The sequence below is a fragment of the Paralichthys olivaceus genome, chromosome 24 (genome assembly GCF_024713975.1).
Source record: "Paralichthys olivaceus isolate ysfri-2021 chromosome 24, ASM2471397v2, whole genome shotgun sequence".
NCBI lineage: Eukaryota > Metazoa > Chordata > Actinopteri > Pleuronectiformes > Paralichthyidae > Paralichthys > Paralichthys olivaceus.
Window position 1 is genome coordinate 7796698 of NC_091116.1, and position 23696 is coordinate 7820393.

Sequence of the window (23696 nt, forward strand, 5' to 3'; positions counted from 1 at the left end):
TTCACCATACAAACAGCAGATTTTATAAAACTCTGGACTATGTATGCATGTTTGAATGTTTGCATTCCTTTTTTGTTATCGTCTAGATGGTCAAATGAAGGTCTTGAGGGGGAAAATTCAATGCAGGATTTTTAAAAATATATATACAAAGCCTTAGTCTGGGACACGTGGTAAAGATCTCACCTTTACGTCACGATGAATCACATTGTTGTCGTGGCAGTATCGAAGTGCCTCCAAAATCTGCCTCATGTAGTGGCTGCATCGACAGGAAGCAGAAACAAACAGGGAGATCATTGACCGTGTCGACAGATTGTTTATTTCAAACTATCAATATTTTAAATAGTCCCAGATAGTGTGTCCTACCTGGCCACTGCTTCGCTGTACACAAACCCGGCATCTGCTCTCTTGACAATTTCAAAGCACAGGTCGGCTCCATCCATACTAAGATATTGTGAGAGAAAGGAAAGTTTCTCTGAATTATAGACAGTAAAAACAAAAGCAGATAAACTGAAAATAGTGTTTAAACCAGAGTGCATAAAACAACATCCATTAGGGAGCGATTGTATGACCTGCTGTCACTTGCATGTACACAGCACCACTATATTTTCATTATAGCAGTTTTCAGCCGGTGCAGTCTCCAGGGAATATATCAAGTCCACACAGAGGAAACACATTAACCAGAAAAGTTGACTAAGAAAATTAGATTTACTGCAAATGTCTGGGGAGAAGTCGAGAGCTGTTCCTTGACAATGTCTCCTGTGGATTTTATATTAAACTTTGATGCTTTAGATTTCAGCATATTATTTCTGTCTTTACAGTGCAATTAACTACACTGCAACCTTAAAAAGTCGGACTTATTCAGTACAATTCAGTTCAGAAATATTTTATTAATTCCACACAGAAATTAGGTTTCGTTAGTCGCTTCAGTCTAAAAAAATATACAGACCAACTGTTGAGCTGAATCCCAGAAATAGGATCTCAAAGAACTACACTTCCCAGAGTGCACCAGCAGCAGCAAACCTGCTCAATCATTGTCAGTGATTTGGAGCACCTGAGAAGGAATGGAGGTTCTCAGTCATTCAGACAAACAAACAGAGAGAAGAAGCTCCAAGTCCACTCACAGGTTCAGTCCAAAGACGCCGATGTTTGGTGAAATGTTTTATTTACTTTCATGGTGTTTGCAATGCTGTTTAATATGTTCGAGTTTATGTTTAACTGCTGTGGTTAAGGAACACATTGCAGCATTGACTTCATTGATTTTGTGTTGAATGAGTTTGCGCTAAGAAATATTTCATTTTGAGTTTGAAAAATTAATAGTATAAGATACAAAAGGATAATGTTAAATTTCTGTTAAATGTTAAAACTTTACTAAAAATGTGGGAAATTCATGAAATTAGATTTTTCTTTATTCCATTTAAAAAGCTTAGTGGTTAATTCATTCAAAATGTTTATGTAAAATGTTAACTTTTGTTTCTCTGTTTTTGAAGGTTTACAACCTACGCTCTAAAAAGTAATTCAGGCGACTTATGAAATGCATGATAGCAGGCCAAACAATCTAATTTATCGATTAAGATAAACATTTTAAGTTGGAAACATAATTTTGTTGAGTTATGATGAAATAATAATAGAGATAGATAATTACCTCAAATTAATATTGTGTCTTATTTCAAGTTAAATATCTGCATCAAGTGATCTGACATAAAGTTTGAGTTCTAGTTACTTCATAGAATTTGCTTGACAACTTAATTTTTTCAGAGGACCTGAAAAGAAAGACTTTTTCAAGGCAAGTATCATCTCATGTACATTTAAAAATGCATTCAATTTCAGTGTTCTCAGTTGTGATGTTGACCATTAGTGGACTTGTACAGACGTTAGGCTACAGCTGCTGGAACATGTTGTACTACTACACATAGCTAATGCTATTCATATTAGCAGTGTAATTTGGACATAATACATGTATCTACTTCATCTATTGTATCCAAGATAGACAGTGCAATCTCCATAGAAAAATAGTTCTTTGAACATCTTGGTCAGCATTCGAAGAAACACGAGTCTGTCACCTATGTTTTTAAGAACTGCAATTTCAGCACTAATATTTATGGAACATTTGCCTCACACAGAAACTGAAAGCATACCCCTCGCTCACTACAAGACTTTGAAGAAGAGCTGCTGAAGAGGTATGAAAGTTTTCAAATACAGATGACTACAGTGATACAGATTTACAAGATACGGAAGTTTCTGTTACTGATTATGGTCGGGGTGATAATAATGTGGGAGATCTACCAGCCCTTTTAGAAAGAAACCTGTCTTTGTTGTTTCTAAAACTGGAGAGCATTTATCATGTGTCTAACAGGTGTATTGATGAGGTTGTTGAAGAGTTACATTTGATCTCACATTCAGCAACAGTCCCCATCATCCGAGACAATTTACATTCCTGTTTGAGGAAGCACCCGTGTGAGATTGATACGTGTTGTGTCAGACATGGTGACTGAGCTTTGTAATGCCCTGGTTTTTCAGAAGCTGTTCCTCCGACTTGATGGACTGAAAACCAGTGCCAAAGTGACCGATCTCAAGAACACTATTTTATGAGGATTCTTTTTCATTTTAGAGCACTATCAGATTTTATTTTGATAATATTGTTTTGTATTTTAAAGTCCACTAAAGAGGCTACAAAACTAATAGTCTGAAAGAAAAGGGAACACAAGACACAATGCTATGTGTGTTATATGTGATTGTTTCTCTGTGAAGTTGCTTAATGTGCAAGAAATATTGTATTAACAGTTATTTAAAGATGTTTAAAGAAATAGATATTTTAGCCTTATAGAATGCTACAGTTTTTGTGTTTTGGAAATGATTGTTGTGGGTTTACTCATGTCATTATGCAGCTTATGCATAAAAATGTTGACTGTTCAATACATAACTGCAGTTATGTATTAAAGGCCAGACAATTCTGTCTTTAATTTCTTAAAGGTTACTATATGAAAAACATTAAAAAGCTAAAAAACTAAGGATCTATTTGGAGCAAATAGATCTTTTGAATCGTCAACTTAAAAACCTGTGTTAATGATCATTGAAATCAAGCACAAAACACTTGAAAATACCTTTCCAACAACTTGCAAAAAGTACTTGGAACAACTTAAGTAATCAACTTAAAAAATGTGTGTTTATTCTAACAATTTTTAAGTAAGTAGTACCTTTGATTGCAGATGAAAAACGAATTCCCCTAACTCAATGTTGTTTGTCGGTTAAAGATCATTTCTCTCTAAGTTGCTGTAACTCAAAAGAGATCAAGGCAAACTGTGCGTTACTTTTTTTTGTTTTTAGAGTGTAATTTATGAACAGACCAATCAACTGACAAGGACAAAATAAAAATAAAAGTGATTGAGTTGGAAATTTGAGTTGTCCTTGTGTCCTTTGGAAGTTGAAGAGGGAGGACTTGACACCAACTTAATCAAAATATAGAGAAATACAAAATATTACTAAAAGTATAAAATAATAAGTTCGTGAAATGTGTGCATTATAATATAATCTATAAAAATATGCAGGCCTGTCACTTCAACATTTGCTGCTCAATCAATTTCTTCTACTCCAGACTGTGACTTCATATTGAAAAAGATGTCAGAATAATGTAGAATTATCTTTTTATATATTTCTCTCCAACAAAACATATGCAAATAAACATGATATTTTGCACTGGCCTAGATATACCTCTACATACTACAGTCCATCATCTTTGCTTATATGTATTTTTGTTTCTGTAAAGGAAGTAAGTCTGCAACAAAACGTCTATAACCACAAAAACGAGGGGGCCGTAGGTGTTAGTCATAGGGTGTGAAATTACCGGCAGTAGCCATCTGACAGTTGATGGTAAATTTAGTCTGTAACTGTTGTATTTGTTTCTACTGTAGTCACTGGTCGTTCTGTGCATCGTGTTCTACTGTGACAACTATTTAGATGATTCAAGAGAAACAGTATCTGGAATGTGGGTGGAAAAAAAAAAGGTGTTTCCCAGCCCAGTTAGATGCATTCATGAAAGATACTAAAATCAAACCCTAAAACTGTCTGAAGTACACATCTGATGTGCGGTTACATAATGCACCAAGGCACGCGGAGTGTGCTGCGTGGACTTACAATTCAAAGACCATGTAGAGCATGCCATCAGAGCTGTAGGTCTCCAGCAGCTCCACGATGTGAGGGTGTTTGAGCATGTGGCAGATACTAGCCTCTCGCTTTAGATCTGGAAAACAGAAATCAGAAATAGTGAGGGTACAGGGGGGTACAGTGAGATAATGTTTACATCCAGAAAATACTATAAACTCTAGGGTGATACCACTTCAGTTGCAGGTTGTGAGTGCATGTGTTGATCTGATTTTTATCACATTTAATGAAAATAATTTAGGTATTTTGGCAAACTGCAAGCAGCTGTTATAATCCAACATTCTACCTGTATGTGAATGGCTCATACCCAGTAGTTCCTGTGTCTTGCATTGAGTGTGCAAAACAATATCTCTCATTTTCCCAAATACTTTAAAAACAGGCTAAATGTCTGCAATGAGAACCAGATGTGGCTGAATGCTACTCCCTCCCAAGCATAATATGTAGATCATAGAACGGATGAGGGAAGTTATACAAATATTTTTGAAAGCTGAAGATATTAATATATAAAATACCAACTGAACCACACACCAGAACAAACATACTTTCAGCAGAAGGTAAAGACTTGAACTTCTGTCATTTTGTATTATTAAAATATCCATAGCAAAACTTAAATTCATAATATACAAACCAAAAGAGAGAAAGAAAGAAACACATTTTCTGCTGAGAGGCTTGTTTGTGGTTGGTGGGTGTTTTGTTAAATCCTTCCACATCCCTGGGTGGTGAGTAAAGGAGATGAAAAGTGACGAGGACGAGCCCGGCATGACACTTTCCTCCTTTCAAAACCTTGACGTGTCTGTAATACATCAACTTTACCAGCAGAGGTGGCAACAGAGCATTACGTGTGCAGACTGATATTCAAAAAAGTGAGTCTTAACATGTTTAGGTTAACATGTTGGTAACGGGTAAAACTAAAATACCATTTAAATGGTACGTTTACATGCACATCTGGCCCAGACTCATTTAAACCACCTCCTCTCTTTAACACTACATCCACACTGCACTGCGAATACAACTCTCGTCTTTTGACTGCCTCATTTAAGACACCACTGAAGGTGAAACGCTGCTAAGCGTCATGGTCTCTCATCCTTTTAACGAAATAGAAACACGCAGCATTGAGTGACTAACAAGTGGTGAGACGAGTGGTCAGATAGAGACGCAGACTGCCGAGGCGGCCTGACAGACAGAGATGTGCTGCTGTTGAGCTCCTCACTCTATAAAAACCTCATTTACACAGTGCACTCCCCATCTGCAAGTCAACTGATCTGTGTGTGTCTATGTGTGTGCTCATTGTGTCGTGACAGCCCCGGATCATTATGCAACACGGAGAAATGACGCTGTGTCCCCACTACAGAGCCCCCTTTCTCCCGCTCCTTTGCTTTCATTATTTCTCTCCTCTTTACTCTCGTCCTTGGCCCATCTCATCGAGTGTCTATTCTCCAAGTTAACAATGATGGCCAGTGTCCGCACGGCAACAAGGAAACCGCTCAGACAGAGTAGAGAGGCCTGGATCAGACTGAATGAAGCCAGTGCCGTTCACTGGGGCAATTATAAATCAATTCTTTCAGGGAAAGTCTGAGGTAGATTTCGCTTTGTACAGCAATGTTAAATAATTTCACTCTGGGCTTTGTTATTTACTGAAAAGTGTGGGTAGAGCAGCAGGAGGCAGGACATGATGCATGCAATCCACTGCAGAAATCAAGTATTTATGTTTACAGCACATTGACACCGACTTCTGTCTTTATCGATAATAGCTCTCAAACCTCAATGTCTTTCCAAATTAACCTACGGACGTCGGTAAATGTCTGAAAGCAGCTATTCTTTATCGTGGTACTGATAAATTATGTTTCAATATGCATCTATCTGATAATATTGCACTAATATAATGCACTTTTCATTTTGTGTTTAAATGCATACTAATAGAGCTTTAAAAAAAGGTGATACATGTACGTTTTTGCTATCACTGCAAAGCCGAAGTTAGCATTCACAGCTGTTAACTTAAAAGTCTTAAATCCAGAAAAAAAAAATTGTAAAATGTGTCATACTTAAGAATAATTAAAGTTAATACCAAAGGTATAAGGTTTCAGCATTAAACTCAAAAAGCAACAAAACAAACATGTTCAGTGGCAAAGAAAACTAATTTCTGCAAACCCACACACTCATTTACTCAGAACCCTCAAACTCTTGATTACCCTATTCATCTTTTTTTTGTACAACTCCCCGACAAATATGTTCATAAATAACTGAGGATGTTTGTTATTCTGCTTGTAGCTCAGGCCCAGCCAGCAGCAGTTCTCCATTTCACTCACATTTATGCTGATGCATGTTCTTTCCTAATAAGCTAAAGTATATGGTGTGAAGAAACCACTCTCCAAACCTGGCTGCACTTCACTTCTCTACCTTGTCACATTGAGTGGCCACTTGCTTATTTCTTTGGAAAAAGGTGTTTTTTTTTCTGCACCTTCGGTGAATCTTCCCACTGACACAGTTAAAGCTTCGGTCCTGATGCAAATAAATGTGCACTTTATATTTAGTATCTGGTGCATGTCAATGTCATTTCTGTTTTTTCAAAGTCACATATTTCTGCCCAAAGGAAACTAGATATTTCAGGAAGAATAAATAATATAATCTGTAATACAGAAAAGTTTGGTAACGTGTACATTTTTCATTGGTGCGTCAAAAAACAGAAACATTTATTTTGTTTATTTCTTTGCACAACAAAGGCAGCATTAAATTAATGTTGAGGAGATGCCGAGCAATTTTTTATTTTGCTTTTGCAATGATGACACAAGTGTCCGATTAACATACTTCTGACCGGTTTTCAAACACTTTTTAAAATTGTTATGAAGCTTAAATTCAATCAAACAAGAGTAATTAGGAGATGACATATCCCCCAAGCAAACTCAGACTATGAAAAGACACTACTTCATTGGCAGATTAACAGAATTACATTCAAGTTTCATGGGAGTTTTTCACAGCAAACAAAATTATTACAGACGGACAGATGGACGTAGGGATCGCATTATTTATTACAGGCTTTAAAGTCCGATAGAGAACAATTTATTTATTACAATCATATAAAACAGATAACAACTGGAAATCCAATTTACCGCCATACATTCACAGCTACATCTTCATCCTTCAGGGAGATTCTTGTCACGGCAATACCACATGCAAGCTAAATATTACAGAGCTTGCTCCAACTGACCAGTAACCACAGGGTGAAGTGACTGAGGAAACTCGCACTATTTCAAACCTCTCCAAACGGAAGAAAATCTTTTCGACGTAGGTGGTTTATTTTTTCTAGTGATTAAATTTAGAGTCTGGATCATGATTGACAACATGCTAACCAAAGTTATTTAGAGCGTAGACTTTGGTTTGGGAGACCTTTGTGAAAGTGTCCACATTTTCCGGTTTCTCCTCCCTCGGGTCATTTCCTTGTCTTGCTGTTATTGGCTGGCATGCTAATCTCTGGCTGGGACCTCACAGATGGCACAGGGTGAACGCCAAAATTACCACCAACACACACACACACGCACGCGCCACACACACCTACCTACCTATGATCTTTGTCTCTATCTCTCTCGTTTTCTCTCCTACATGCACACTTAGAACACACACACCCCAGCATGACAAAGCACAAAACCACATGATGAAACATGGCATGCGCCGACATCACAAATACTCACCATCACAATCTAACCAATATACCATGACAAATGCTTACAGACTTATTGTGGTGTGCTAGTGCCATTATACACCCTTGTATGTGACTTGATGTTTGAGATCCAAGCCAAACAGTATTTAGGTTAGGTTATTCCTAACGTTTTATCACATCAGGTAAATCTGGTGAGTGTGGTTTGCGTTACAGCACAGATAAGTGTTCACAACTTGAAAGATGTAAGTAAGACTGTTTGAATGTGTGATCTCTAGCTATGGTGCGTATCCTCTCTTGTCCTGATTCTTTTAACTGCCCATCTGGTGCTTGAGTGCACAACAACCACCGCTAAGATTTAAATGCAACCACGGTCTTGAACCGCGTCTGCTGTGTCTGCTCACCCTCTGTGCTGAGGCCGGGGCTTGAGGTGAAGCTGGCCACATCGACGATCTTTACGGCGAACTGCTGGCCCGTGTCCCTGTTGATGCAGCGCCGCACCACGCTGAAGGGACCCCTGCAAAACATAGACACGCTTGAGTTAATCGCAGACAACTACAACAATACACAAGCACAAATCTCTGTGCACACATGATTTCTCAGATTCAAACACACAGGGATAGCTTGCACTTAGCAGAAACATATGTGCACATAATCACAGGCACACAACCACACACACAGCATCCTGGTGCAATGGGCAGACAGTCTTTAGTATTGTGGATTTTCAGTGGGTGGTTATGCATCGTAACCTCTGTCCTCATGCCAGTGGGAATTATAGAGCAGTGGTGTGCTGCACAGAAGTAAAGGCTAAAATAAAAGCTTTATTATTCAGACCTGAGCGAGGGAGACCTACCCTTCCATGTTTATTTCTGTTGAGAGGTGGCACTAGGGCTGACATATGGAATCTTTAGGGAATGATATCCCCTCCTGCGTCCAACAGCAGTGCTCAAGATTTTGTGTTAAAGATGAACACAGTGACTTCCCAACCCAAGAGGAAGATTTCTAATAGGTTTTTTTTGTGTTTTATTACTTACAGGACAAAAATATTCTCAAGGTTTAAGAGACTTTAAATCACTAAATCAATAATCAAATCAAAAAACATATAAAAGATAAAAGAGCAGCTTTAAATTGCACTTGCAATGTATCATGTTCTCTATATAAACAATGTTTTTGGGTAGCATATGCAAATAGTTTTATCCCTCACAAAACATTCTGTATGTTCATTTTACATTTCTGTTGCATATTTCTTTTAAAATGAGGCTCAATAACCATAATATCAGAACAGTACATTCAAATGATGTCAAACAGTTTCAGAAAACTACTCCTCTCACTTCCTATCAAGAGTTAGGTGTAGGATGCCAAGGCACAACAAATAATTTGACAACTTTAAAGACTGTTGACTTGTGGATTAAATCCCACACAAAAGATAAGAATCACTTAAAATTAACAAATGAAGTTTTTTTCACTCTAGAATTGTTGTGTAACTACTAATCAGATATTCTGTTGAGTGATTAACAGATTAACTACATACTGGTTTGTTGTATACAACCCTGACCTTTACTACAGACCATAGACTGTATATAAAGGCAGACAATGCGTCTCCACTTTCTCCCACTACCCAGAAATAAGGCCAAGATTTCCAGGATACAAACGCAGCCATCTCACACAATCTGTGCCAGAGTGAGAGAAAACAGAGACACGTTGTCCATCCATACTACAGTCTACAGTCAGACCTATTCACACATGCACTCAAACCAAATAAAGTGGATCTCCACACAGGACAAGTCCATGTGCAAATTCTAATACATTTTACTTCCCTAGTCTCTGTATATAATAATTATTTCTCACTATGCCAAAGCAGCTAGCAAGAGAAGAAATCAGTAGAAAAGTGGCGGGAATGAACCCTGAAAGCCGAGACATTGCACTCCTGGCTCACTGAAAGTTACACACACACACACACAAAAGCCTGCCGTGTTACAGCTGTCTCTACTTATCTTGAAGTCTACAATACGTAAAGGCGGAACCAATACTATTGGAGACACACACATATCAACAGATGACACATGCATGCACACAAACTTAAAGAAGCAAAGTTGATAGATAGATACTTTATTGATCCCGAAGGAAATTCAAGCATCCAGTGGCAGTAACATACATGGCCATTAACAGGCTTTAACTGAATAAGCTAATGAACTTGCCGGAGCCAAAGCAACAGTAAAAGAGAACCACTTTACAATGTGTTCAGCTGATTCACTCTCCCATTTGTTTCTCACATCTGCTGTGATGATTAACCCAAACAAACATAGGCAGCATGTGCACACACTGGGTCAAGAGAACCCGTAAAACACGACACTCCTCCATTCAGAGTCCGCAGGAATCCTGCAGACGATCTGAAATCCCCCTGTGACCTTTGCCCTGCTGGGTTAATGGGCTGTAGCAGCTGGTTTTCCCATTAAAAAAAAGAGTCTTGGGGGTGAGGGGTGTGATTTGAGTGCATGCGGTAGCTTCTGACACCCCTGTACTAACTTTACAATCTTTTCACATCTGTGTTTGACTGGTGAAGGTTTGGAGTCGAGTCAGAGGCTTGTATCTTCATGGATACAAATCATACAGCGAGGGTACGACCGTCTTTGCACTGATCTAATGTGTGTCAATAAAACTCATTACTGCCATTAAGCAATGGGGTGGTGTGATCCTGCCAGGTTTTATGCATCAACCCCATTGGTAATCTTGGCTGTAAATGCATGAAGAATCAATTCGTGAATGGGGCGATGGGGCCACTGTTTAATTTAATAAATTATAATGAAATTAAAACATTAAATGACCATTCATCCCTGTACAGTATAGCTATTATAGAGGCATTTAAAGTGAGCAAGTACAAGAGAGACCAACAAAGAGAATGTGTGTACATCTCAAAGTGAGGAACCAGAGAGGCTGCATGCTGCACTGACATCACCACAGCTGTGCTGAGTGGGCTCATACAAAACGCCCACACATGTCTCACATCCGACAGTGGTGCACATCAAACATTAGCCTGGAGTGGCAATCTTTGCAAAGTGCTCATTGGTTCATTTCAACTCTCTCCTCCGTGTAAATCAAAGAGTGGATGCTAGGTTAGATTTTTAACATCCATGCTGGCCATGAGCCGAATTTACTCCCCGCGCTGCATTTTTTTCCCTCTCTCCTAAACAGGGCCAGGACGCATCTGTAGCTGCAGACTCAACATCACTAGTACTGCTCTCCTGAGAACAACGATCTTTGCTTAAAGCAGCATTTTGCTCTTCAGCTGTGGCCAGCAGCTAGTATAATTCACTCAGTTAGTCTGTCCTTAAGATTTTGGGGGGGGGATGTTTGTGCAGCTGTGAGATACAGGAACATGGTTTGTAAGAGTTCATCAGGTTGGGAAACTACTTGTGCTGGGCTCTTACACCAAGTCAGGTAAATTGCATCTCATCTGGCCTTGTCACAAGGTAAATTATCATCAGTAGCATAAGCTGCTTTTTGACATGCACTGAAGTCTGGACATTTCCCTGCGCAGATATTTTCCAGAAATGTTCCTGCCAGCCCTCCTGGAATATGTCAGAGTGAGCCTATGTGAGAATACAACAAGAAAAGTCAGGAAAATTCATAGCGAGCGAGTGAATGCATCGGTGACGTTTCTAGCACGAGATGGTGAAACTGGAAAAATAAAAATATCTTGGGATGAAAAATAGGAGCCATTCATGTAGGAGACGCAGATGAAGATGTTAGCTTGGAACGACAAGGAGAATCTCCCAGACATTTTCGGGAAGTCTGTTCTCTAAAAACCCCACTGCATTTAGTAAACACAATATCATATCATTTGTAATTAATGACACAAGGAATTCAAAAGCGAATCCAAAAATAATTACTTGTACTTTAAAATTATGAATTCAGAGCTCTAACTAAGTTAGTGATGCCAGAGATAGCAGTGGCTTTTCCTGATCAGTGTTTTGTGCAAAGCAGTGTTTACATCCATGTCTGTGAATTGTTCAATGTGTCTTATATTGTTTTGACCCACACATCTGTTGTAGTCAGTCGTCTTTTAATGAGGTTTCACACATGTATGTGCTGTGAAAGCAGACAAATTGAGGCGATGAAAGAGATTTTAACAGACTGATTCCAGGATAAGTACTGTTTGCCCTACTGCCCAAACTGTGCAAACTGCAAAGCTGTTAATTTAACAAGTTCAGCAAAGTTCACTTCAGGTCGACCACAGCCTTTGAATGTCTGAGCAACAATAATCCAGAGCACTTCCTTATGCAAATGAGGGGAAACAACCCTTTGAATATAAGTGGAGGACATTAGCATTCAGGTTGCAAAGGGAAATTTAGAGCAAAGATGCCCTCAGGAGTATCTAAAGCTTTGGCAGTAAATCCTCTCCTGTACATAAATCAGAAGACGGTCCAGGTTTGTAGAGTCTGGCCTTGTAGTCTGAAGTTTCAACTTTACACCATCCATTCACAACTATTGATCTGCTGTGTGTGGGAAGCTGAAAGCAGGAGAACCGTACAGGGAGGGGAAGGTTAATGTGCAGCAAGCGTAATATACTACACAGGCCGGGCAAAGTAAAGAAAAACAGTCTACGCTATATATTAGAGACACAACTTGACATTAAACATACTTCACTATCAAACCAAACAATCTGATAACACTTTACAACACTAAATTTTGAAGGAGGCAAACGTGGCTCTCGGTATCTTCCTTTCAAAAACAGATGGGAATCTGACACATTTAATAATGTGTCCCAATGATCCCAGCAGGAATTCAGTGATCCTGCTTCAGGACACAACGGCTCAATGGATGCTTGCCAAGCTGAGGGCTTGAACCCTGGGTTTTTCCAGCTGAACAGTCTCTGCAATCCATTCACATGCAGCAGGGAACTGAATATTAGAAAGCTCCAAAATACAAAATACACCTAAATCACGACAGAGATGAAATAACACCTTTGACGCGATTTCAGCAGAGACAGAACATAATAAAGCTGCACAAAGACTGCAGAGGTGAACCTAATAAAAAGGTATATCAGTGCAATCATTGCCCACATCTAGCTTCTTTAATGTGCTGATGTGTGACTCACCTTTGTTCTATATTCATTGAAAATGTAATATTTAAGAAAACTCCAAGATATCCTAGCTCATCGGACAAATAAGGCACCAGGATGAGTGCTATATACTCTACCACTTCGTAAATATGATATAGATATATTCTAATAATAATAGTAACGTTTATTATCCAGACAAATCATTCATCCATCCATCCCTCCCACCATCCATCTATTGTGACCCAATAAATGGTAAAAGGCTCTTGGATCCATGTTTGAATGTGCACACCAGCTGGAATATCTCTGAATATCCTTCAGGAAGTTTGTAACTGTATCGTCTTTTTCAGTAGTTTTGCTATTTGCAAAAAAACAAACATCTTCAGTGACAACTACATTTTTACTTTGTTTGTAGTTTAGATAGACGAGCACTTTGGGTTTCCGTTAGGGGAGACACTACAGTCAGACATCTATAAAACAATCAATGAAATTTAAATTTTAAATGTTGTCCAAGCAATTTAATTATCCAACCCAAAATAAGCCAGGGGACTGATCACTTCATTGGTAAAGAGCGAGTTGCACATCCCAATATCCTTGGCTGTAATGAGCACCAGAGGGCTGATATAAAAAGCACTGTCTCCAATAGCGCTTCTCAACAACCTAAGTCCTATTCAAACAGAATCACTCCTGACAGAAATGGATTAAATTGCTTCAGTGCTTTGCCAACACTTCAACTAAAGCTGAAATCTCAAAAACAGGCCTGTGGTTAGCACATTATGTTCGCATCACATCATCGTCATCACTATGTTAACTACAGGGTCTGCACAGCCCAACGCCCCTTCAATAGCCTGTATCGTCTTTCACTGGAGTTAATCCAGCAGGAAGTTGAATTGACACCTGACCTGTCTGATCTCCCTCTATTGAAGTAAGGCTAGTATAAGCACAGGGGAGTTGAATGGACATTTACATGCATGAGATATAAAATCACACATATTCCATGTGTAATTTTATAAAAAAATGTTCAGACACGTATAAAAGTTCTTACACTTTCCGTGAAACTATAAGACCTGGTGCATCAGGAGTTCAAAATGTTTTTTACTTATTGTGTTGTGGTTTCTGGAAGCTCCCTGCGCTGCAAGCAACACAAAAGCCCATTTTTTTGTCGAAAAATAATGAGAGGAATGCGGCAGTGCTGAAACAAGAGGATCCCGGTGGGTGAGGAGCCTCTTTTGGCACTTCTGTGTGTGCCATAAACACAACCGGAGCCTATGATATCACAGAAACTAGTTACATCTTGGAAAAGCTAATCAAGATGAGAAAAAAAAGTCAGGTCATATTAAATCCATAACTTCTTTTAATGTACTTACGAACCGTCTTTCAGTAGAGATCACCCGAATCATGGCTCCCTTTACAATCCAAGTTTAAAAGAAGATGATTACTGAGCAGTGAAGTAGCATCCCCAGTGCTCTCAATCCCACCCAGCCAGACTGCTCCTCTCCGACACAAGCCGATCAGGGACAATAATAGACGACTTCTCTGAACAACAATAGAAGACTGAAGGAGGGGTAGGCTGGATAATAGGGTTTATGTACAAGTTTGAGAGAGGCTGGGGTTAAAGGTCAACGACAGACACGCGAGTCGACAACTGCACAGAGATCATCAAATAATGAGACACAAATCACCGTGACAAATCCCACCTTATATGACAGGGGGGCGGGAAACAGAGTAATTACTGCTAAATCATAGGGATAAGTTTACTTCACCCACTAATGATTAATAGAGCCTGATGAAATGTCAGTTGGCTGATAATAGCGGAAGATAAGAGCCTTTCATATACATATCCGTATCTACATTTTACTCATATGACCCAATATGAAACTAGTATTTATAGAATAGACAATGTATTTATATACATATTCCATAAAATATATATTTTCTTCTTAAGTCAAGTTCTATATATTTTTATTAATGGTTAATTTTATTTAAGTATTTAAGTATTTTTTAAGTATAAAGTTTATGGTTAAACTGTAAAATATCTAGCTTCAGTTCAGTTCCCCTTATTTGTCTAAGGGGTTTTGATACAACATCTTAGGAATCATTACCAATGTATAGGCACTGGGGTGACGGGTCAGTGAAAAAAGTAAACAACAGCACCGAGATAAAAAAATAATGTGACACAAATCACTTTGACAAATCTCACTTGATATGACAGAAATAATAATACAAACTTAGTAGGTATTGGTTTACTTGTAGCTCTGAATTTGTTTCAATTTTAATTCATGTTCAGGGTATTAAGTTGTATTCCTTTTTTTATTCAGTTACATATTATTAAAATTGTGGTTAAACTGTAAAATATCAAGCCTCAATTACATTTCCTTGCCATAAGGCTTTGATAATGACACCACCAGGACAAATTGTTTTTGATAAATATAATCAGCCGATAAATTGATTTTGGAAATGTTTTACTCTGTAATAAAATACCCCCATTATCTATATCAGTAATGATTCTAGTATTTTTTCCTTTTTGCGCCCTGATAAACTAAAACATTCATCTCAATGTCAGGCTGTTCAATTCAAATTCACCAGGTGTAACAGCCAATTCAGTTGGAAAAAGAATTTCCTGAATTTCTTTCAAGGTGGAGAAACATAAGGACACTAAGGAGCTAATAAAAGCCTGGCAGAGGCCCTAACTAACGTTATATCATCAAGCCATTAAAAGCAATTAATGGAACAATTATTACCCTGCCTTCAGTCAATTTTGTGTAAATCTGGTTGCCAAGAGGGCCTGTCTTCTGATACATAGCATACGTTAGCAAAAATGTAGGAGAAGGTATATCCTCTAACCAGAAATGACAATATCATTTTTTGTATTAATTAGCATTACCTCAGGTTTTGCTGATTGTCATGTTGGTCACTACCTACAGTGGTGCTGACAGCAAAACAGAAGGTTTAAAACAAAGTGGGAGAGTGCTGCAGTCAGTGTCTGCTGGCATTATTTATATCCTTAGCCTCAGGGCCATCCCATTCCCAGCTCCACTTGTCTCCATTGATCTGCCTCAGCCTCCCTCCAACCTCAGGACTGAGGAAAAATGACCCCCCCCTCCCTCCCTTTCTTCCTACAACACATCCCAGGACACCAGGACTCAACACACTTGATCCGTCAACTACAGTTTCACAAAAGAACTGGCAGGATAAGAGGGATTTTCCAGGATTTTCTGTGACATAAATGTGGCATCTTGCTCTTCTTTACTAGAGCCTAAGATATTCTCCAGCCCAGACTATTGTTCACTGTTGTATTACTCTTCCACTGACTTGTCTGGACTGTGTAACCTCACCTATAGAACTGCACTATAGCTTTGATATATTTATCCCTACAAACGTGGTGCTCCGTGCAGGATATAAAGGTTTTTCCATGCAATTAACTTGTAGAAAAAACAAGAAGTGGAGGATGACATAGCTGCACATCTGACAGATAATTAAACTCTAAATAAATAAATAAAAGTTACATGTTGTTTTGTCCAGGCCTGCCAATCAAAGTGTCATCAATCAGGCACAACGTTTGGTGGATGCAAAGACAACATTTCCACTTTCAAGTATTAACCATAAACGCTTATTTGTGCCGTCACTAACTCGTCTAGTCTGGCTCCTTGTATCCGTTACTGGGACTAAAATGTAGTGGTCCTGGACCGGCCATCTATTAGTAACCAAGGCAACAGGAAGTCTCGGGATAAAGAACGGGGCCTGGGGGTCTACAGAGAGCGGGCCTCTTTGCCCTACAACAAACTTAATGGATGCTCAGGTCTGCAATGAGAGAAGCGTGCAGGGGGGAGGGGACTGATGGGTAGCCCAGGACTCAGATGGGCCTGTCAGCCTCCCTGTCTCACTTTCCAGGAGGAGTGGAGGAGCCATGTCTGACCACACATAAGAAACATGCATACTGTGGCAGTTTTCAGTATTATTGGCATCCTGGACCTTTGCTTCTTGTTGTTTAAGCGTGCTTCTGCAGGTGTGCTGCTGTCAAGGAAAACATAACTACTTAACATTGAAAAAAAAAAAAGGGCATTATCTTATCCTCAGTGTTTAGCCCTGTCTGAATCTGTATGCAGGTATGGAAAATCCAGTGTGCAGATCAATGTACTCGTGCATATGCTTCCTCAACAGGCTGTAACACTGTAATAACAGTATTGCAAATTCACTTTCCTACATGAAATCATGGGTTTTCTATTTAATCCCTTTTTAGGTTAAATCGCACTTTTGAGGACTAACCCAACCTCACCCACCCTGTGAACTTTCCCCTTGAAGAACCTGCGGGCCTACACGCCACAGCAGACAAATGGAGCACTGCCCCTGCAGCTCTGTTGTGTGTGCGTTATAACATAATTGTGCATGCATGTTTTGACAGTACTTACTTTCCAATCACCTCGCACAGCTCGTAGACATCCTCGAACAACACGTCGTCGTCCGCCATGGTCATGCAGGTAAGGGAGGATGCTCTCCTCGGGAGGTTTAGGGGGAATCAATAATAACGTGTTTCTATTGCTGAATGGTGGTTCTGCTGCACACTGGTGGTAATTCAAACCCCCTTCCCCTCCAAAATGTCAGTGTCAGGGAAATAAACCACTGGAGAGCCACCGAGGAGTCCAAGTTATCCCGCTAGCAACATTAGCTAGAGTCCGAGGCTGTCACTCCCGCGGCCCCACCTTCTCCCGAGCTATTCTCCCGGTAGCCTGGCTAGCCAGCGAACTAGCTTAAACAGCATCCACGGAGCGGAGCCCAGGGCGTGGAGATTTCCTCGCTCGTTTGCAAACGAATAACAGTCCGCTTTGCATGCCCCGCTGCTGGGTAGTGCCAGGTGCGAAACCCCCGCGGTAACATCCGCCAGACACGAAGCAAAGATGCTCCTCTTCTTCACCGCAAGCTAACGGGGGCTCTGGAAAATGGTCGGCTAGCCTGGTTAGCAGTCGATGGAATCACCGGTTGGTTCTCGCCGTGTACACCCAGTCGTATCAGCGATGGCTTATCCCAGAGAATACGCGATGTGACCGGGCTGCAGTGTGCTTCAGCTTCCCGAGCCCGAGTGGAAGAGCTCCGCGCTCATATCGACGACGGTGTCCGTTGCATGCACCGTCCGTGCTTGATAATTCTACCGTGCTCCGGTGCAGCCTTCCCTCCGCTCACCGCCGCTCCGGTTCCCGTGCTGTGGCTCGGATGCTGGCTGGCTTCGACTGGCTGCTCCCCCCCGACTTCCACCAGCGCCAGGCCCCGCCCTCTGTCGTCCAGGAAACTGGCGCAGCCGGAGCCAAAATGGCGCCCCCCTCCCGGTCCCCGTTGCGTTTGGCTTCGGCGTCGCCTCGAGCCAAGATGGCGTCCCCTGCGGGGTCAGATTTAGGCGCAGTTTCCTAATCTCCTCCAACGATTGCGTCCAGCGTGCCTTGCGCATGCGTGCAGCGTCCACAGCCCATCACCTTACGTCAGCCTTTCCCCTGTTATCTCCATCCTTTCAACATGCAGTTTATTTCTCTCTGGATATCTCACCTCTGTCAGTAATAATGTAGCTCCAGCATTCTGCCTGTCAGCAACACCAACAAACATTTTAGTGCATTTTATCTCACACACATTACACATGTGTAAAATTGCAACATGCAGTGATTCCCAAATTCCCATGGGTCGTTAGGGAGGTTCCCTCAGCAGAATGAGGGGCAGTTTAGGGTCTATATAATGAGATAGTAATACAGATGGGATTGTTATTACGATCAACTTTAATCACTGGACTCTGTGTGATTATAAAACATATATGAAGCATTTATTTTACAAATCAAGCGAAGCCCCCAAAGGCATTAGGTGTGATAAGTGTGCAGTTTTACTTTGAATTACTTTACCTCCATGTTATCTGTCTGCAGGTGCAGGAGTTGTGCAGGTGCATGGACGCAGGTGAAGTTTTCTCAGGTGTGGGAGGATGAACCCTGAGATGTGTTGATGACGCCACCTAGAGGTGATGAAAGGAATCATACACCTTCCAACATGCACAGCGGGAGCACAGAGTGAGATAAGAGATAAGATAAGATAAAAAATAGATGTGATGTGGCAGTGGGAATCACAATGAGGAAATGTAATAAGAATTTAAATAACAAAAGAAACTGAATATGAAATAAAAAATAAAAATAGAATGCTTATTGCAATGTAGGCTGTTCTATACATGTGCAATAAAAACGTAAAAACAGTGTAATAATCATTCCTCTCATCTTTCTGTATCTATCTCCTATATATATATATATATATATATATATATATATATATATATATATATTGCAATATTTATATTCAGTCTTTAGGTGCAATACTTTCTGAATTGTTACATCCCAATGTATATTCTCCACGCTCATGTGCAATAATCACTGTGAATTTTCAGGTATCTTTGTATATTGTTTATATTTTTCTTTATATATATATATATTTACATATTTATATTTTTATTCTTTATTTTATTTCTATATTTTTATTAATGCCCTTCTGCTGCTGTAATGTTGAAATTTCCCCAGTGTGGGATGATTAAGTCAATCTTATCTTATCTTATCTTAAAAAAAACTATGTTATTGTGCAGTTTCTCCCAATTCTATTTCAACATGCAATGTTTGCATCACAGTCATACTTAATGTTATTAAGTGCAGGTACTAAAATACACTAACTAAAGAGAAGAACTAACAAAATCAAAGTTGGAGCTGAGAGACAGAAAAGAAATAAACGTTCTCTCAGGCAGAAACTTGAACTTGCAGATGGTGATAAACAAAGACATCTGGTGCCACTAGAGTGTGCTGTTCTCTGATGGCACCCTCTGCAGTTTCCATGGTGCTACATCCCTTCTGTTCATCATCTGAGAGCCTCCCCCATTGGTTGAAGTTTACCCCAGCAGGTACCAATACCACGATTGGCTGTTGATGTGGTCATCATACTGTATGTATGGCAGTGCATGTTCTGCTGAACAGCCTTTCATTCAAAGATGCTTGCAAAAACATACAGACGCATACACACAAGCTCTCAGAGTTATATAGTAAGAAAGACAAATGTGTGAGGAAGTTATGTGAGACAAGGAGGAGGTGAGACAGAGTGAACAGAAGAATAGAAATGAAATAAGGACGATTCAATACATGGGGAGGAGTGGGAAAGTGCACAGTTTCCATGGTAACTGGGAGGGGACCTGTTTTGTGGTTGCATGTAGAATCTGCAGTTTGTGAAACATGTGCACACACCAATACAAACTTGTCTTGTTTTCTTAGGAGGACGTGTTGAACTGCAGTCAAGTAAATTATAGGGTATAATAATTCCCCAGAGATGCAAATAAAACTATGTCCACAATACATCTACAGTATCTCCACCCCTCATCCTAATCTGAAACCAAATGTTAACCCTAAACTGTGTTTGTTTTGAATTAGGTTTGTTGTCCCCAAATGGAAGCTCTCATAATTTGGTTGATTGCATTGTCTTATTTTATGAATATATATTTACAGGTGCATTTTTTACTTCCTTCCTTTAATTAAGATTTTAGTACTTTAAGCTTTTTGACTTTTGTATTTCGTAAAAGGGTATACATATAAAGTTGATACACTAATACCAACTGTTTAATCCTGCATTACAAAAGTCTTAATTCTCTGTCAACTACCAATAATAATATTAATAGTATTAATAATAATAATAATAATACAATTTAACATTTAAACTTCCTTTGTATAAAATCTGATTTTTGTCAAAATCCAATGTCCATGAAAAAAGATTGAAACGAATAAAAAGTCCACTTCCTGTTTGCATTGATGTGATTGGCTCATTCTAACCGCGCAGACTCATGGGAAAGCGCAATGTTCAAATTCGTTTCCGGTTTCATTCGGTGCGCTAAACATGGAGCGACCTCAAAACAGGTAAAAGTCTCTTCCTGTCTGTTTCATCCGGAAATTATACAGTTTTATTAATCACATTTACCTTCATGGCAACTAAACCACAGGATTAGTCCGCAGCGTGTTTCTCTGCTGCTTAATACACGATACTTTCCACTGTTACCCGTATGAAGAGACGACCGAACCAAATGACATTCAGAAATCGGGTAGTTGGATTTTACTCCGCTTTTTCTGAAATGCGCCAAACTAATACATGTCAGTTCGAGACAATGTTTTAATCTTTAGCGTTTTCCTTTCAATTCGGCATAGATAATATCCTACGGGAGCACTTAACTAAATCTAAAATGTGAATTCTAATGTCTCTTCTCGTGTCTCTCAGACGTCTTCCTCCAAAATAAAACAATAACAGAAGCCTAAACAGACACTCAACGTGTTAAATCAAGTGTTTTATGTCCAACTCTAATGACGAAATGAAGCTTTATCCAAGATTTCGTATTGAATTTCACTCGCAGATCTATATAAACAAGAAAGATGTCCACATTCAGAATCAGATTGTGATGTCTCTTTACCATGTTATTGCGAGGAGAACATAATGAAGCTTGCTTGGAAAGTTTTGGTCACTATATTCTAGTTGTTTCCAAATAAAAACTAATTCAAGAGAGGCCAACTGGTTTTCAGATAATATTTCATCTAAAATCTATGTGGAGTTCCTTGTTTTTTATAAAAGTTTAAAAATTAATAGCTTAAGAGAACATGGCCGCAAAAGATTATATAGAGTATTTTAACTATTTGTATTTGTACAACAATTTAGCTGCAAGTATAAAAAAGAGTGATAATTACAGGCGTTAGTGTCTGGGACAGTAAACTCGAGAAGAAACCGATGCCACGATGGTGTGTGTGATTTCCAGTGCGGTGAGGACTCCCCTCAACAGTGTCATTGTCCAGAGGAGGAGCAAAAGCAAGAGCTACCGGCAATCGTACCGCAGCTGCTTAGGTGCTGCCTCCCGGCTCGGCCTGACTCCAGCGTTGACAGCACGGAGGCTTAACACCAGCAGAAAAGCTCCAAAGTCACATAATATCAGCGTGAGTCAATCCAATCCATTGTTGTCCATGTTTTTTAATCATTCTTTGTTCCGTTACACATGCTTAACATGTACAGAATGGTCACCCTCTCTATCTTACCTTCCCACAGGAGAAGGTGAATCCAGAGCATCTGGCCTTGCTGTTGAAAACAGAGTGGAGGCTGTCATACGTCACTCCTCTGTATAAGTTCAGACACACTCAGCTGAAGAGCTACTCCAGGCAACTGTCAGCGTTTATTGCTGCGGAGAAGCAGCAGGGCTTGGCAGTGGAAGTTGAGGGATTGCAGAGCGGTTTCAGGGTGTCTCTCTCTGTGGTGCAGGGGTTGACCGAGACGGTCGATGACGCGGAGACCGTCCTCATACAGGTGAGCACTCTGTAGAAGCATGAGACTTTTCAGGCCCACGTCAGTCAGTCGTGGTACATGGTACAGTTTAAAACAATACAGATTTGTATTGTATTTGAGAATGTCTGGTATTCTTTGTTTATAACTGTTACCTTTGCCTCAACAGATCCATGCAAACCCTTTGTTTGCCAGACAGGATGAACCCCAGAGGTCGGTGTGGAGCGGCTGGCTGACCTGCATCAATGGCAACACGGATTACCTGCACTCCCTTCCTAAAGACTTCACCTGTCTGCCGCTGTTCGGCTGCAGTGGCTCCGAGGTTCTCACCGCTTTGGTCAAATCCTGGTTCCAGCAAACATTTGACTGCTGCTTCGGGCCCCTGGAAATAAACCACACCAGTTTGCAGTGGATGGTGGCTTTATGGATTAACTGCCACACGGAATCCAGCATTAAGCACCTCAAAATGATCTGGACTGTCCCTGTTGTGCCACCAATACAGATCACCTACACAGTTGACCCCCAAGATGCCTGGGAGCTGTGGTGCAGTTTGAGGACGGGTCAGCAGAAGGAGAACGAAGGAGATGAGGAGGGGAGTAGTATTGATATTAAGGAGGTGATGAGGCTCATGCAGGGGCTGATGGGACATTTCTTCAGACACTTCAGGCTGGATCTGTCAGCGGGATGTTTGAGGCAAGTCACAACGGCACTGGGTTCGGCCAAGTGTAATGGCAGGATCAAGGTACGATGTGACAGTAACGGCTGTTTTCATAAAGTTGTTCACTTTCTGGCTAACAGAATAATAGTTTTTCCCCTTTTCTTTCAGATTTCCAACAGCAGATACATGATCACCACCCTGACTCTACTGACAGAGTGTGCCCTCCTCAAAATGCCCATCTGAATAAAGACTTTAACAGGAAGTGCAATGTTGCAAAAGCAGCATTCATTTGAGAGACAGCTGCTTTTATGAGTCCTTTTTCTTTTTTCAAACAACCATGCTTAACTTTTTTTAATAAAATTACCTTTTTTACCTTTCGACATGAAATGTAATAGCATTTTTTCACCATTTTAAATTCCTTGGAGATATTTTCCTTTCACCCAAACCACAATTTAAACACAGCTAATCTTGTGGTTGTAATTATTATTACTATTATGTTTTTAGGAAAAGTTCTTATGTTTTAACTTGACCCTGTTTTCTACTTTGTCTGTTAAGCAAAAATGCTTAGGTTCCACTGTTTCTTGTAAATACTATATTTTATTTGTGTCCAGTTTTTAACTTCTATCTTGTCATTCTTAATTGTAAATAAAAGCAAAAAATGACACAAATGTTTGGGAATACTGTACAGGTTCCAAGTGGGTTTGCAGTAAGACAAAGTAGGTATTTCCCAGAGTTATGGTGCTTCTTATGGTGAGATCGTCATTTTTAAATTTTTAAGAAATAATGCAGGTATCTTTGTCAAACTCTAATTCGACTAGTTTGCAAACACTCAGGTGCAATTGAACTAACGATGGTGCAAC

At 39.8% G+C, this 23696-nt stretch overlaps 2 protein-coding genes and 1 long non-coding RNA gene across 17 annotated transcripts in view; 2 read left to right on the forward strand and 1 right to left on the reverse strand.

The window, feature by feature from the left end:
• Positions 1-18122, reverse strand: part of LOC109639032 (peripheral plasma membrane protein CASK) — a 42050-nt gene extending 23928 nt beyond the window's left edge. For 8 of the 15 annotated variants that reach the window (XM_020102287.2, XM_020102285.2, XM_020102283.2 and 5 more), the window contains exons 1-5: positions 17279-18121; positions 8215-8327; positions 4132-4237; positions 364-441; positions 184-256 (exon numbers count right to left, since the gene is read on the reverse strand). In XM_020102287.2, the coding sequence (XP_019957846.1) occupies positions 184-256; positions 364-441; positions 4132-4237; positions 8215-8327; positions 17279-17343 (435 nt within the window). In that variant the 5' untranslated portion in view covers positions 17344-18121. Of the gene's footprint in view, positions 1-183; positions 257-363; positions 442-4131; positions 4238-8214; positions 8328-17278 lie in introns of all 15 variants that reach the window. The other 7 variants (XM_069521170.1, XM_069521168.1, XM_069521167.1 and 4 more) reach the window with 1 other exon arrangement.
• Positions 442-3949, forward strand: LOC138406979 (uncharacterized). The gene is made up of 3 exons (XR_011240374.1): positions 442-1783; positions 2121-2177; positions 2518-3949. It is a non-coding gene; the product is annotated as an uncharacterized lncRNA (long non-coding RNA).
• Positions 18123-20666: 2544 nt separating the features above from the next.
• cenpl (centromere protein L) lies at positions 20667-23504 on the forward strand. The gene is made up of 5 exons (XM_020102246.2): positions 20667-20779; positions 21664-21838; positions 21948-22202; positions 22348-22920; positions 23005-23504. Exons 1-5 carry the CDS (start codon positions 20760-20762, stop codon positions 23077-23079), a joined length of 1098 nt encoding a protein of 365 aa, XP_019957805.2. The 5' UTR covers positions 20667-20759; the 3' UTR covers positions 23080-23504.
• The last annotated feature ends 192 nt before the right edge of the window (positions 23505-23696 follow it).

Coding starts and splice junctions, on each gene's coding strand:
- cenpl (XM_020102246.2), top strand. CDS start 20,760: ATGGAGCGACCTCAAAACAG. Junction 20,780..21,663: donor ATGGAGCGACCTCAAAACAG/GTAAAAGTCTCT, acceptor TGTGATTTCCAG/TGCGGTGAGGACTCCCCTCA. Junction 21,839..21,947: donor CAAAGTCACATAATATCAGC/GTGAGTCAATCC, acceptor ACCTTCCCACAG/GAGAAGGTGAATCCAGAGCA.